This window comes from Lithobates pipiens, unplaced genomic scaffold (assembly GCF_037356315.1).
Source record: "Lithobates pipiens isolate NorthernLeopardFrog02 unplaced genomic scaffold, aLitPip1_a1.2 Scaffold_13, whole genome shotgun sequence".
Classification (NCBI taxonomy): Eukaryota; Metazoa; Chordata; class Amphibia; order Anura; family Ranidae; genus Lithobates; species Lithobates pipiens.
In genome coordinates this window covers 204,137,796-204,153,334 of record NW_027507718.1, presented here as the reverse complement: position 1 = coordinate 204,153,334, position 15,539 = coordinate 204,137,796, and the positions used below count along the sequence as shown (strand labels likewise).

General features: G+C 46.0%; 1 protein-coding gene across 4 annotated transcripts in view; it reads left to right on the top strand.

The window, feature by feature from the left end:
* Positions 1 to 15,539, top strand: part of CENPC (centromere protein C) — a 522,895-nt gene that overhangs the window by 170,606 nt on the left and 336,750 nt on the right. For all 4 annotated transcript variants that reach the window (XM_077476133.1, XM_077476132.1, XM_077476131.1 and 1 more), the window contains one exon: positions 10,523 to 10,636. In XM_077476133.1, coding sequence (XP_077332259.1) covers positions 10,523 to 10,636 — 114 coding nt within the window. The remainder of the gene's footprint in view (positions 1 to 10,522; positions 10,637 to 15,539) is intronic.

The window sequence follows — 15,539 nt, the reverse complement described above, 5'->3', positions numbered from 1 at the left end:
AGACATTTTTCCCTTTTATTCCCATGTTCGGTGGGCACTCAGGGGGCTGGAGATGGGAGCCTTTGCTTTCGTACACACGAAAGGCATGCACATATCCGGTGGATCTTTCACAGAGCTTGTTGAGCTTCAATCCGTACCTGGCCCTCTTAATTGATATACTTCATTCCCAGCTGGCCTGTGAAATGGACCATGGATTCATCCACAGAGATGTTCTGGTCAGGGATATAAAGTTTAGCAAACCTCTTGGAGAAAAAAAATAAATTATGGGGTAAATTATTTAATTTATCAAAGGCCGGGGACTGAGTTATCACTGAAATGCAGGGACCACATGATCATGTCATAGCGGGACCTGGACATCACAGCTGAAAAAATGTAGTGGATGCGGTTGGTAGACTAATATGCAAGCCCCATGTTGATTGCATGGCCTAAAAACAATTTAAAAATATTAAAAGCCAGCAGCTACAAATATTGCAGCTGCTGACTTTTAATAAATTGACACTTACCTGTCCCAGGGTCAAGCGATGGCGGCAGATGACGAGCAATCGCTTGTCTCTCTGCTCCTCCCCTGCCGCCATCCTCTGTCAGGGAATCGGGAAGTGAAGCATTGCGGCTTCACTGCCCGGTTCCCTACTGCGCATGTGCGAGTCGCGCTGCGCATCTCTGCTGGTCCCAGCTGTGTCCTGGGAACTCTGTGTTTCCCAAAACACAACAGGGGGGGCGCATCTGCGGCGGTCTTGTCCCGGAAGTGGGTGCAGATACCTGGATTATCCAGGTAACTGCACCCCCCTCCCCCTGAAAGCTGCGGATTGTGGCACCGGAGGGGGGGGGGGGGGGGGATCAGATGAGCGGAACTTCCACTTCAGGGTGGAGGACCGCTTTAAGCTCCTCCACTGTTAGGGGTCTCCATTCGAATGGGCAGGGCATAGCTTGAGCTGGGGTTGTATTCTATAAATTTGACGGTCACAAAGTTTGGTTTGTTCCACGATGCCTTGAACTAATTCATCAAGGAAAAATAAATGTAAAAAAAAATCAATTTCAGAGAAACCTTCGGTGTTGACCTGCACACCTGGCTGTACTGTGAAAAGGGGGAGGGGGGAGATTGTGGCTGACCCTGTGCTAGAAGGCAGCCACAATGGGTTTTCCAAGGTATCCGGAGGCTGGGTTTGGGCCATAATTATTTGCCGTGAAAATTCAGCGCTTTTACTGGGCCTTGCCTTCTGGGGTCTAGCACCGTTGGCATTTGACGATTGCCCATTGGGGTGTCTGGTGCTGCTGGTAGCTGCCTGGTCTTCTTTTGGGACAGACTACTTCCTCCTCTTATTCAGATGCCCATGTACTGCCTTCAATGGGCTCATATTCCGAACCAGAATCTGAATTGGAATCAGAACTGTATCTGAGCGGTGAGAGCTCCCCAATGCTCTCAATTGGACAGACTTTGTATTTAATATTCCTCTTCTGTAGTGTATACTTTTCTGGACATGGTGGCTGTGTTTTACGAGTGACACAGATGGGCTGCATGACAGGTAGGGTGACACTTGGTCCCATATCTAAAAACACTCTCCTGTGTTCCTGTTAAAGACTTGCTTGGCGGACGTTCCTTCTGGCTCCAGTTCCTGCTTGCTGTTCTACGCTAATATGTGGCTAGCTGACGTTTTGGCTTGTCTGACTATCCATTCCGGTTCCTGAACTATGGCTATGGCTATCTTTTGACTACATTTACTCTGTTTACCTTTTATTTATTATTATTATTAAATGTGTGGGGCATGTACCCTTGACGGGCTCGCTCAGGGGGCATGTACCCTTGACGGGCTCGCTCAGGGGGCAGGTACCCTTGGCGGGCTCGCTCGCGGGACAGGTACCCTTGGCGGGCTCGCTCGCGGGACAGGCACCCACTCTTGACGGGCTCGCTCGCGGGGACAGGCACCCACTCTTGACGGGCTCGCTCGCGGGGACAGGCACCCACTCTTGACGGGCTCGCTCGCGGGGACAGGCACCCACTCTTGACGGGCTCGCTCGCGGGGACAGGCACCCACTCTTGACGGGCTCACTCGCGGGACAGGCACTCTTGACGAGGTCGCTTCTCGCCGCTACTGCCGGGTCCCTCAGCTCTTTACCCTGATCAGGGAGGTACTGTGTCCTGAGGAAGCCTGCAGTAGTGGCAAGAAGCCTGGGAAGGTAGGGAAGTGGTTAAAGAACATGTGAACAGAGGACCCAAGGATAGGCTTGCAAATCTGGGAAACCATTGCTTAATGTTGAAAAGCCCATGAAGCACTCAAAGATCTAGTTGATGGATTCTTTACAGGATTGGGTTGAACCCGAGGTTAAGATGCTTGGATTATGGTCTGTTTGAGGCACCTATAGATGGGGATTGTCCTGATAACAAAAAAGCAATGGGTGAGCTTGAACAACATCCAGATAAAGAATGGAAATTTTATTTTTGGTGAATTGGCAGTCAGAGGGACATTTTTTTTTAAATTTATTTTAAATGTCTTTTTAGTAATTTTCAAAAAAAGAAACTCACTATTGCATTATCATCCATAGACATCAGGCATGAAATATAGATTATGATAATAGTTACAGTGGTACAGTTCACTGGGTCACGAGATGCTATTCTTAGTTGTACATGCTATGGGAACACATTATAGATTTATAATGTGTCCAGGCATGGGGCTCGGCAATTTATAGATGTGCTCCAGGGTTGGATTTAGCCAAAGGGGCGCATTGGGTGAGATTGCCTGTTGAGGGTATTTTTGTATTTTGAGAACTGCCCCCATGCACACAGCGTGGTGCGCATGGAGGGTGTCAGTGAATAGGCGGCCCACGGGCCTCGAAAGAGCAAGAATTTGAGTGCCTCTAGGGATCCCAGCACTGCCGTCTCGACCTGGGTAGCTGTGTTGGAGATGTCCAGATTGAGCCACCAAGCAGCCGTTACTTGTTGGGTGGCTAGATAATACTTATATAGATCCGGACATGCCAAGCCACCTTGGGAGGTCGAGCGTATCAGTGTGGTCCAGCTGTATCTGGGAGATTGGGATCCCCATATGAAAGAGGCGATGTAGACAAATGAAAAAAGATTTAGGAATCCACTGCGGAGAGTGGTGAAATAAGTATGTGAATTTAGGTAGTAATTTCATTTTGAACAAATTTATACGTCCCAACAGCGAAAGAGGCAATAATTACCATGCCTTCAGCCATTGCCGAGCCTCCTCAACTACTCAGGACAGGTTTAGGGGTAAGTAGTCAGAAGCCTGCCTGGAGACCACCATCCCCAGGTATTTAAAATTCTCGACCCATTGTAAAGGGATGTCAGTGGGAGCTGTGGCATGGGCCGCAGGGTCTATAGGGAACAGGATCGATTTTGTCCAGTTGACCCTGAGGCCCTGGATGGAGGAAAAGGAGTTAAGGACCTGTAGGACTCCCTCGAATGATGGACCCGCACCATTGAGGAAAAGTAGGAGGTCGTCTGCATACAGGGTGACCCTCTCCCCCAGCCAGCCAACCCGCAGCCCCCTAAAGTGAGAAGAGGTGCGAAGGGCCTCCGCAAGTGGCTCCATCGTGATGGCAAATAAGGCTGAACAGAGAGGGCAGCCCTGCTGCGTGCCTCTGGACAGATCGAAAAACTGATAGGCCCCCTCCCAGCTTAATGGCCGAGGTGGGGTCAGGGTAAAGGACCTTCATCCACTCAATGAAGATCAGGGGGAGACCCCATCCTCCGGTGGACCTCCCAGAGATAAGGGCACTTGACCGTGTCAAAGGCCTTTTTCAATGTCCAGGGAGGCCACCACCCTAGATCCCTCATTGAGCTGTTGCGCATGTATGTTGGTGAACAGGCGTCTCCAAGTTTGTCTGTTGCCCTGTTGGCCATGAAACAAGTCTGGTCAGTCTCAATGACAGATGGTAGTAGAGGCTGTAGTCTCGTGGTTAGTAATTTGGTGAGGATCTTGAAGTCTGTATCAAGTAGGGCAATTGGCCTGTAGGAGGCGCAGGATGTGGGGTCTTTAGATGCTTTATAGATGAGAACGACGTGGGCATGTCCCATGGCACCATCAGCCAAACATTGGGAATAAAGCTGGGCCAGTTTAAACAGAGGGACGCTTTATCATGGTTGAGGTGAAAGGCAGCAAAAACTACCTTGTCCCTATGCAAAACCAGGAAGGCTTTGCTGCAGGATAAGGCTGCAAGTGCTAACCATGGCCTTGCAGAGGTGACAACTTAAATGGATTATACTACCTTGAGAGAGGACAGAGGGAGAGGGAGGAATGTACCTAATAGGTTCAAATGGCTGTTTTTGAAGTGCAGAGGAAACAAAATTCAGATCCAGGGAGTCGCAGGGAAATGAACGGGAGGTAGACTCTCTGTACTCTCTGTACAAAGGTCTCAAGAGATGAGAGGCAGATGGTCTCTAAAACAAGATACAGCAGATAGCTGTCCTTTTTGATAGTGGTGAGTGCTAAAATCCTGTTCAAATCCAGCTGTAAAATAACAGGATTCGTCCCATAGAAAAACTTCTAGGGTGGAATCTGAGAGACTCACCCAATGAAAATATGCCTTCCATGTCCAATGATGGCTCCCTATTCTGAGATACATGTGTCGATCAGGACCTGGGCTTCAATAGCCCTGCTTTCAAATACGACGACTATGAAGCAGGATGGTAAATTTTGTTCTTCAGTGAGAAGATCCGGCATCCTGGGTAGAGCAAATGAAATGTCCGCCAGGAGTTGTACCAGGTCAGAGTACCACATTCACCTGGGTCAATCTGGAGCAATGAGGATTTCTTCCATTCCAGTAAGGATGAGCTCCGACGTGTTCGCACAGCTCATGTGCAGAGCCCGCCAGGAAGTTGGTGCGCTAATCACAGGCAGTGAGACATTTTCCAATGTGCGGCTGCAGAGATCGGGAAATGTCTCACTGCCTGTGATTAGTGCAGCGCAGTGTCCACTCTCTGGCGGGCTCTGCACGTGGGCTGTGGAAACACGCCAGAGCTCATCCTTGCATCTCAGTCCTGTAAAGCAGACAATGACTAAGATTCAAGGGAGGAAAGGCATTGGTCAGGATGTACCCTTTATGTCACAGCAGGACTTCCTTGTTCATGTACACCACTGCCATGGGATTTTTCTACTGAATTCAGATTGGATGGCACTCCTAGAGGCTGGCATTGATAGAATCTTCTTAAAGAAATGAATGAGAGCATCTTGATTCAATCAACTCAGTGCCAAGGAGATTGATTTTTACTAGGGAATTGAATGTCTTGTCCTACAATGACAGTATGTTGTGTTGTAGAGGTCTGGAGTGAAACTGGGCAATTGATCTTGCCTCCAAGGAGACTGGCATCAGATCCAGAACTGCTCCATCCAGTGTCTCATTTTCTAGCTTTAATGGCATGTCTTAAAGGATTTTAACTTTAAACAAAGAAACACTTCACAAAGATCTATTATTGCACCTAGAAATCTTCCTTTGTACGGTGTAATCAGACACTTTAACCACTTTCAGACCGGACCATTTTGCTGGTAAATGACCAGAGGTCTTTACAATTTGGCACTGCGCTGCTTTAACTGCTAATTGCGCGGTAATGCAATGTTGTACCCAAACAAAATTTGCGTCCTTTTCTTCCCACAAATAGAGCTTTCTTTTGATGGTATTTGATTGCCTCTGAGATTTTTATTTTTTGCGATATAAACGTAAAAAGACCGCAAATTTTGAAAAAAAATGATATTTTCTACTTTTTGTTATTAGAAAAATCCAATAAACTCAATTTTAGTCATACATTTAGGCCAAAATGTATTCAGCCACATGTCTTTGGTAAAAAAAAAGTCAATAATTGTATATTTATTGGTTTGCGCAAAAGTTGTCACATCTACAAACTAAGGTACGTTTTCTGGAATTTACGCAGCTTTTAGTTTACGACTGCCTATCTCATTTCTTGAGGTGCTAAAATGGCAGGGCAGTACAAAACCCCCCCAAATGACCCCATTTTGGAAAGTAGACACCCTAAGGAAATTGATAAGTGGCATGTTGAGCCCATTGAATATTTTATTTTTTTGCCTCAAGCGATTGAATAATGACAAAAAAAAAATTTTTTTTTTTTTTTTACACAAAGTTGTCACTAAATGATATATTGCTCACACATGCTATGGGCATATGTGAAATGACACCCCAAAATAAATTCTGCTGCTTCTCCTGAGTACGGGGATACCACATATGTGGGACTTTTTGGGAGCCTAGCCGCGTACGGGGCCCCGAAAACCAAGAACCGCCTTCAGGTTTTCTAAGGGCGTAAATATTTGACTTCACTCCTCACTACCTATTACAGTTTTGAAGGCCATAAAATGCCAAGATGGCACAAAACCCCCACAAATGACCCCATTTTAGAAAGTAGACACCCCAAGCTATTTGCTGAGAGGCATGTTGAGTCCATGGAATATTTTATATTTTGCCACAAGTTGCGGGAAAATTACAAACTTTTTTTTTTTTTTCACAAAGTTGTCACTAAATGATATATTGCTCACGCATGCCATGGGCATATGTGAAATGACACCCCAAAATAAATTCTGCTGCTTCTCCTGAGTACAGGGATACCACATATGTGGGACTTTTTGGGAGCCTAGCCGCGTACGGGGCCCCGAAAACCAAGCACCGTCTTCAGGCTTTCTAAGGGCGTTACAGTTTTGAAGGCCATAAAATGCCAAGATGGCACAAACCCCCCCCCCAAATGACCCCATTTTGGAAAGTAGACACCCCTAAATTTAGGGGTACACTAGTGAGACTAGGTAATAAATGGCGGGTGCCCTGAAACTATAAAAAAATAACCAACCAGCGTCACCTGTAACAGTTATATGGTGATCACTGGTGAAAGGGTTAACTAGGGGGCAATCAGGGGGCTTTATGCGGTAGTATATGGGGGTCCCTGGCGCTATAAAAAGCTGCGGCGAACCTAAATACTTACCTGCCTAACTAGCGTCACCTGTGACACTAATACAGCGATCAGAAAAACGATCGCTTATTAGGCTGGGTTCACACTGGAGCGATGCGGGAACGCCACAAATCCGCGGCGGGTTCCCGCATCACATGCCTCCCGGCGGCAGTTCACACTGCCCTATGCGAACTGCTGGGAGTGTCAGTGAAATGTTAATGACACCCCCAGATCAGTTCGCATATCGCAGTGCGATCTGCAAACTCGGATCGCATGGTGTGAACACCCATGCGATCCGATTCTGCTGCGGACCAAAAAAAGGGTCCCGTGCGAGTTTGCGGCGGGTGCGACACGAATTCAGCCATACTATCTGTATGGCTGAACTCGAATCGCACAGAGATCGGATGTGATTTGCACTGCAGTGCGTTGCGAATCACATTCGTTCTCATAAACCGCTGCAATGTGAACCCAGCCTTAGTGACACTGGCGACGGGGGGTGATCACGGGGTTAAACCTTTATTGGGGGCGTTAGGGGGGTACATTAGAACTAAAGGGGGCTAACCCTAACTGCCCTAACAGTTATTACAGTCACAAATGACACCAATGCAAAAAAAAAAAAATGACACTGGTGTCACTGTGACTGGGGGGCAGGGGTAATTGGGGGGATGATCGGGGGGGTGTGAGTGTGCCTGGCATGTTCTACTGTGTAGTGTCGTGTTGGTGCAACTCACCGATCCTCTCTCCTCGGTGTCGGAACGAAAAATACCGACACGGAGGAGAGAATACATCACTTCCTCTCCTGTGTTTACATTACAGGAGAGGAAGTGATGTCACGGAGCATTTTCATTCGTCGGGAGCGATCGCGAGGGGGTGGCCATGAATGAATGGCCGTCCCCTCGTCCGGGATCGCTCCCGAACGAATACCGACCGCCGCAGGCACCGGGCGGGGGCCCGATCGGGCCCCCGACCCGCGGGCAGGCAAGGACGTACATGTAAGCCCTTATGCCTGCCCGTGCCATTCTGTCGACGTACATCGTCGTGCGGCGGTCGGCAAGTGGTTAATCACAGAGGATACTGCTTACCTTACATTCTGGCTCTTCTGCAATCAGGGCTTGACCAAATCTTGGTTCTGAACACTCTGAAAAGACAGGTTTCAGCCTTGCCCATTCTTTTACAAAAACCTCTGGTACCACTCTCACTTGTCAGGTCCCTTTTAATTTTTTTCTCTCTGCCCTGCAGAAACCACACTTGGACCCATCCGGGTTATCCTATTAGACAATCTTGCCTTCAAAGTAGCACGTCTGATAGATGTGTCTCTGAGCTAGAGGCCCTCTCTTGTAAGGAACCATTCCTCATTCTTTGCAAAACAAGGTAGTCTTATGCCTAAGGCCACCTTCCCTCCCTGAGGTGGTATCAGTCGTCTACCTCAGCAAAGACATTGTAGGGTCATCTTTGTGCCCTTGTCTGAAGGAACCCAAAAGAAACTGTTCTTCACTGCCTTGATATGCCTGGATATGGTCGGAGCCATCAGAATTATTGTCAAAGCTATGGCTTTTACCAGAAAGATGGACTCACTGTTTGTTCTACCCTCAGAACCTCATGTAGAACATTTTGCTTCACAATCGACCATCACTAGATGGATAAGACAACTCCTCTCAAGAGGTTAAACTCTAGAAGGAAAAGCTCCTCTATCACTCACATCTTCTAGTAGGTGGGAGTTTCCTGGGCTTTTAAACATCAAGCCTCTGTAGCCCAGCTTTGTAAGGTCAACACCTTGTGTTTTGTTCTACCTTTTAAAGTTCTACCAGGTTGACTTCTAATCTTCTGCAGATGCAGCCTTTGACCTCAATGTTCTTGCAGCAGCAGTCTGAAGTTGGAGCTGTTAACTCCTGTTGTCTTTGGGTCTATTGGCACAGTTCTTCTATTTGCCTAGTAGTTGCTCACCCTCCTCATTCATTGCTTGCGGTTGTCCCAAGGGCTATGTATAATCAGCCCCTCTCCTATACTTGTAGGATTACAATAAAAGGAATTTTGCATTTACTTTTAAATGCCATACCTTCGTGAACAGTACAGGACACAAGCCACCCTCCCTTCTATTTCTATGTTGCTATGCATTGCTTGCTACAAAAATGGGGACACACACAGTGGGTAGAGTTATGGAGGGGCACCCAGGGAGCATATTCTCAAAAGTTTTTCCAGTGTACAATCTGACGGTACAGGGTTATATTCCATTGTCTATGAATATTCCGCCTGTGTTTTATTGAGTGCATGTTTTTACATTTTGATATTTAAAAGCTTAATATTTTAGGCATGCCTAAAACCATTGCTTTATAGTGTTAGACATTCTGTTCGACCCCCTCACATCTCTTTCCCAACTGGGGTGCCACCTGAGGTTGTCAGGGGTGCCACGGCATCCTGGTTGAGAAAGGTATTTAGATCAGACCGAGCTCTCGCTCCCCTGTCGGACCTGTACTTTAACACAGTGTGAGCTCAGTCCGTACCGAGACAAGTAGACCAGTGGAGGGCGGAGGAGTCTTCTTGAGTCCTGACCTCTCTGCTTCCCCCGGCAGTGCGGTGCTGGTACAGTACTGCAGTTTTTAAAAAGGCTGTATGTGTATGTATGTGTGTTTTTGTATGTATGTGAGTGTGTATGTATTTACTTTTAATCTTGACCTCTAATCCTGTACTGTCAGAACTGCTTTTAAGGGCTCGTTCTTTATAGTAACAAGAACTGCAGATTATTTGAATTATTCTAGTGGCAATTGTTAGAAGGCATTTTTCTCCCTTTGGAGAACTATTCTCTCACTTCCTGTTACTTTAGGACTGAAAGTAGGTGAAAATCTCCCAACTGGACACAGATAACAAAAAAATATTGCCAAGAGTTTTCCCTACACTTGTCAAAATGGAACAAAATAAAACATTTTGGCATCAGAAATACTTTAACCACTTGCCGACCCCGCTATAGCCAAATGACGGCTACAGCATGGTCGTCTAGTTCTGAGACGCCGTCCTATAACTTCTTTCCATGGTCAGGCCTGCTTTTGAGCGCGAGCGGCGTGCTGTGTGATCATAGTGTCCTCTGAACACTGCTGATCACAGATTGGCTCTTTACCTCAATCAGTGGCTCTTTACCACGTGATCAACTGTGTGAACATGAGGACAGAAGAGAGCTGATATCCAGCTTCTCTAAAAGGGACATCTACACTGATAATCGGGGCACTGATTATCTGTGTCCTGATTATCCGTGCCACCCATCAGTGCCGCCTCAGCGCAGATCAATGAAAGAGAAAAATTACCTGTTTGCAAAATGTTTTTTTTTTTTTTTTGCAAATGTTCTGTCTTTTTTTGTTTACCAAAAAATAAAGCTAGTGGTGATTAAATACTATCAAAAGAAAGCTCTATTTTGTGTGAAAAATTTTGTTTGGTTAGTGTTGCATTACCGCGCAATTGTCATTCAAAGTGCGACGACGCTGAAAGCTGAAATTTGGCATGGGCAGGAAGTGCCCAGTAGGCAAGTGGTTAAAGTGTGCATGTTGTAGGTTTCCTTACGTGACTGTTTTCTTTAGATATTGTCCAAAATAAGTAATGCTATTATGTGATTTTATTGTTCAGAGGAAACGCCTTGAAAGATGAAAAAATAAATAAACCGAAAGATTCATTGTGCAGTGATGATCGTTTTCCATCTCATCTTGCCAGATTTGCAAATATTAAGCCTCCAATAACAAGGTATGTGTGAAGATTTTTAATTTTTTGGGCCATCTTAACAATTTATTGTACTTTTGTGTTGTTTTTTTTTTGCAAATGAGAATTTATATTTTACAAAGGGGAAAAGGGTACTTTTTTAAATTGTATGTCACAGGAAGCATCACAGAGGACTTTATACACATGAGTACTTGGGTTATGCTGCCACCTTCAGATGAATGTACACTTGCCAAAAAAACAGGAATCCTTGTCAAGGCATAAGTCCTTCCAGCTCAGCTAAGCCTCAGTTTTGTGCTAGTGTCTTAAGATGATGTGCCTCCCTGTTTCTCTATTAAAGTGTGTGTGTATATGTGTATATATATATATATATATATATATATATATATATATATATATATATATATATATATATATTACATCAGGGGACAGAGCCATAGTACTTACTATGTGGGTTATAGGGCCACTCCCTATATAACCTCGCCCACTACTGGGAGTCAGTTTTTTCGCCAGTGTCTAAGGTGTTGGTCACAAGTAAAGATGTGCTTTGCTGAGCTCCACTGGAAGCTTTCCTGCTGGGGCTAGCCATGCTGACCGTATCCGTTCTAATGTCCTTTCATGGGCTAAATGGATGGTACCCGGGCCTAGTTTCTGAAGAAACAAGGTTTTGCTTGCGAACGCTTCTCTTTAGAGAGCTGGACCCTGGGATCCAGTACTTTTTGGTAGTAAGGCCAAAATGGTGTCAGACACCGGCCACACGTGGAGGAAGTGTTAAAGCGTTGTGTATGTGTAGCTGCTGCTGGCTGTGGAGGGACAGAGCAGGAGGATGGCTTGTTCAGGTTAGTGACAGTCATTCCCCTTTGACACATTATACTTTACCAGGCTAGGTTTAATAGCAGCTTACAGCGCTGGACTATAGCCTAGCAGGGTACATTCTTTTGCTGGTAGTGCCTCTGCTTTATGCTTCAGGCTATGAGTGTTAATGGGACCAGGAACTCTAAGGGTTCTAAAGGAGAAAGAAGATTGATGCTATGTCTCTCCATAGTGGGGCTAAACATAGCAGATTCCCATCTAGTGCTCGGGACCCTTCCCATATAGTGCTCAGGACCCTCTTATGGAGGTACAGGAGGCTGGGGATCAGGTAGATCTTCCCAAATATTTGGAAGATACCTTTTTATCCTCTTCATAGGATCCTAATATGGAAGGAGTAGCATCACAAGACAGGTTGCTTGTTTACTCCCTTATGCAAACTTTTTGCTGCCTGCAGCGCAGGCTCTTGAGGAACCCACCTCTAATTGGGTTCATTAGAACCTCCCCCATCTGGGGATGTTTTTTCCTATTCATGCATGGCTAAAAAAGCTTAAACGCTTAAACAATATTATCCTCCAGAGATATTCTCCACACTTTATCCTATGGAAGAGGATTTCTATGAAAGAAAATGGGGGGTTACAGCAATTGATGCTGCAGTCGCCTCAGTGAGCAAGAATCTCACATGTCCTGTGGATAATGCACTGTTGTTAAATGCAACAGATAAAATTTTGGAACTTCTTTCTAAAAACAATATGTCTTTAGCAAGTTCAGTAGTGCAGCCAGTTCTTGCTGCAATTGGTGTATCTCAGTCTATTAAGGAACAGTTTGTGGAGATACTTAAAATTCTGCCTGATCAGCAGGCCCAGAAATGGGCTGGTGTATCAGGCGCACTGTTTCACAGTAGATGCTATCAAAGACTCTCATTTAAGCCTCATGGCTTATGCTTGGTCTAGTGCATTCTCGCAGAGTTCTGTGGCTGAAAAATTGGTCAGCCGAAGCACTGTGTAAAAAGCTCTTATGCAGTTTTCCCTTTAGTGGTGAACGGCTATTTAGAGACGATCTGGATAAGTACATCTAAAGGATCTCTAATGGGAAAAGCTATCTTTTACCAGTAAAAAAGTAGCTCAAATATTTTTCCTTTAATCGTGCTGCCTCTCCTGTGCCAGGGGCATCAGCCTCTAGGCAGTCTCAACGGCCTGAACCATCAGGTTCAAGGGGAAGTCCCCAAAGGCAGAACCAGGGTCAGAAGAGATGTTGGGGCAGAAAGCCCACAAAGCAGAATGCTAAAGCCTCCTCATGAAGAGGGTGCCCCCGCTCACTCGTGTTGGGGGGGAAGTCTCCTGCAATTCTCAAGATCTGGCAGGAAAAATGCCAAAACAGATGGGGGGCTCTGCAGGTTACGACTAGAGTTCAGAGAGTTTCCGTCTCCTCGGTTTTTTCTATCATCTATTATCCCAGTCAGTGATATCAGAGGTTCCCTTAGTGGAACAGGGCTTGATTCAAACCTTTCAAGGTTCCAGAACCAAACAGAGAGGTAAGACCCATTCTAGATCTCAAAGATCTGAATCGGCACTTAAACGTCTGATCCTTTCGCACAATCCGATCAGTTGTGTCCATCCTGCAAGGAGGGGAGTTTTTGGCTTTAACCACTTTCAGACCGGACCATTTTGCTGGTAAATGACCAGAGGTCTTTTTACAATTTGGCACTGCGCTGCTTTAACTGGTAATTGCGCGGTCATGCAATGTTGTACCCAAACAAAATTTGCGTCCTTTTCTTCCCACAAATAGAGCTTTCTTTTGATGGTATTTGATTGCCTCTGCGATTTTTATTTTTTGCGATATAAACGTAAAAAGACCGCAAATTTTGAAAAAAAATGATATTTTCTACTTTTTGTTATTAGAAAAATCCAATAAACTCAATTTTAGTCATACATTTAGGCCAAAATGTATTCAGCCACATGTCTTTGGTAAAAAAAAAGTCAATAATTGTATATTTATTGGTTTGCGCAAAAGTTGTCACATCTACAAACTAAGGTACGTTTTCTGGAATTTACGCAGCTTTTAGTTTACGACTGCCTATCTCATTTCTTGAGGTGCTAAAATGGCAGGGCAGTACAAAACCCCCCCAAATGACCCCATTTTGGAAAGTAGACACCCTAAGGAAATTGATAAGTGGCATGTTGAGCCCATTGAATATTTTATTTTTTTGCCTCAAGCGATTGAATAATGACAAAAAATTTTTTTTTTTTTTTTTTTTTTTTACACAAAGTTGTCACTAAATGATATATTGCTCACACATGCTATGGGCATATGTGAAATGACACCCCAAAATAAATTCTGCTGCTTCTCCTGAGTACGGGGATACCACATATGTGGGACTTTTTGGGAGCCTAGCCGCGTACGGGGCCCCGAAAACCAAGCACCGCCTTCAGGCTTTCTAAGGGCGTTACAGTTTTGAAGGCCATAAAATGCCAAGATGGCACAAACCTCCCCCAAATGACCCCATTTTGGAAAGTAGACACCCCTAAATTTAGGGGTACACTAGTGAGACTAGGTAATAAATGGCGGTTGCCCTGAAACTATAAAAAAAATAACTAACCAACCAGCGTCACCTGTAACAGTTATATGGTGATCACTGGTGAAAGGGTTAACTAGGGGGCAATCAGGGGGCTTTATGCGGTAGTATATGGGGGTCCCTGGCGCTATAAAAAGCTGCGGCGAACCTAAATACCTACCTGCCTAACTAGCGTCACCTGTGACACTAATACAGTGATCACAAAAACGATCGCTTATTAGGCTGTGTTCACACTGGAGCGATGTGGGAACGCCACGAATGCGCGGCGGGTTCGCGCATCGCATACCTCCCGGCGGCAGTTCACACTGCCCTATGCGAACTGCTGGGAGTGTCAGTGAAATGTTAATGACACCCCCAGATCAGTTCGCATATCGCAGTGCGATCTGCAAACTCGGATCGCATGGTGTGAACACCCATGCGATCCGATTCTGCTGCGGACCAAAAAAAGGGTCCCGTGCGAGTTTGCGGCGGGTGCGACACGAATTCAGCCATACTATCTGTATGGCTGAACTCGAATCGCACAGAGATCGGATGTGATTTGCACTGCAGTGCGGTGCGAATCACATCCGTTCTCATAAACCGCTGCAATGTGAACCCAGCCTTAGTGACACTGGTGACGGGGGGTGATCACGGGGTTAAACCTTTATTGGGGGGGTTAGGGGGGTACCTTAGAACTAAAGGGGGCTAACCCTAACTGCCCTAACAGTTATTACAGTCACAAATGACACCAATGCAAAAAAAAAAAAAAAAAAAGCAATTGGTGTCACTGTGACTGGGGGGGCAGGGGTAATTGGGGGGTGATCGGGGGGTAAAGGGGGGGTGTGAGTGTGCCTGGCATGTTCTACTGTGTAGTGTAGTGCTTGTGCAACTCACCGATGCTCTCTCCTCGGTGCCGGAACGAAAAATACCGACACGGAGGAGAGAATACATCACTTCCTCTCCTGTGTTTACATTACAGGAGAGGAAGTGATGTCACGGGACATTTTCATTCGTCGGGAGCGATCGCGAGGGAGTGGCCATGAATGAATGGCCGTCCCCTTGTCCGGGATCGCTCCCGAACGAATACCGACCGCCGCAGGCACCGGGCGGGGGCCCGATCGGGCCCCCGACCCGCGGGCAGGCAAGGACGTACATGTAAGCCCTTATGCCTGCCCGTGCCATTCTGTCGACGTACATCGTCGTGCGGCGGTCGGCAAGTGGTTAATCAATATCAAAGATGCATGTTTCCATATGCCAAATTTTCCCGCTCACCAGAGATTTCTGCGCTTTGAAATATAAAATCATAATTTCAGTTGTGGCCCTGCCATTCGGTTTATCCACAGCACCACGAGTGTTCTGAAAGATTCTGGCACCTCCTTTAGCCAGATTAAGGGCTTAAGGCATAACAGTCCTAGCCTATTTAGACGATCTACCTTTAATAGATCATTCAGTCTCGGGTCTAAACCAGAGTCTGATTGCAGAATCTCTGGCTTGAATACTCAACCTAGAAAAATCCTCCTTAAAACCATCAAGGAGATTACACTACTTGGGGCTGGTTATGGATAC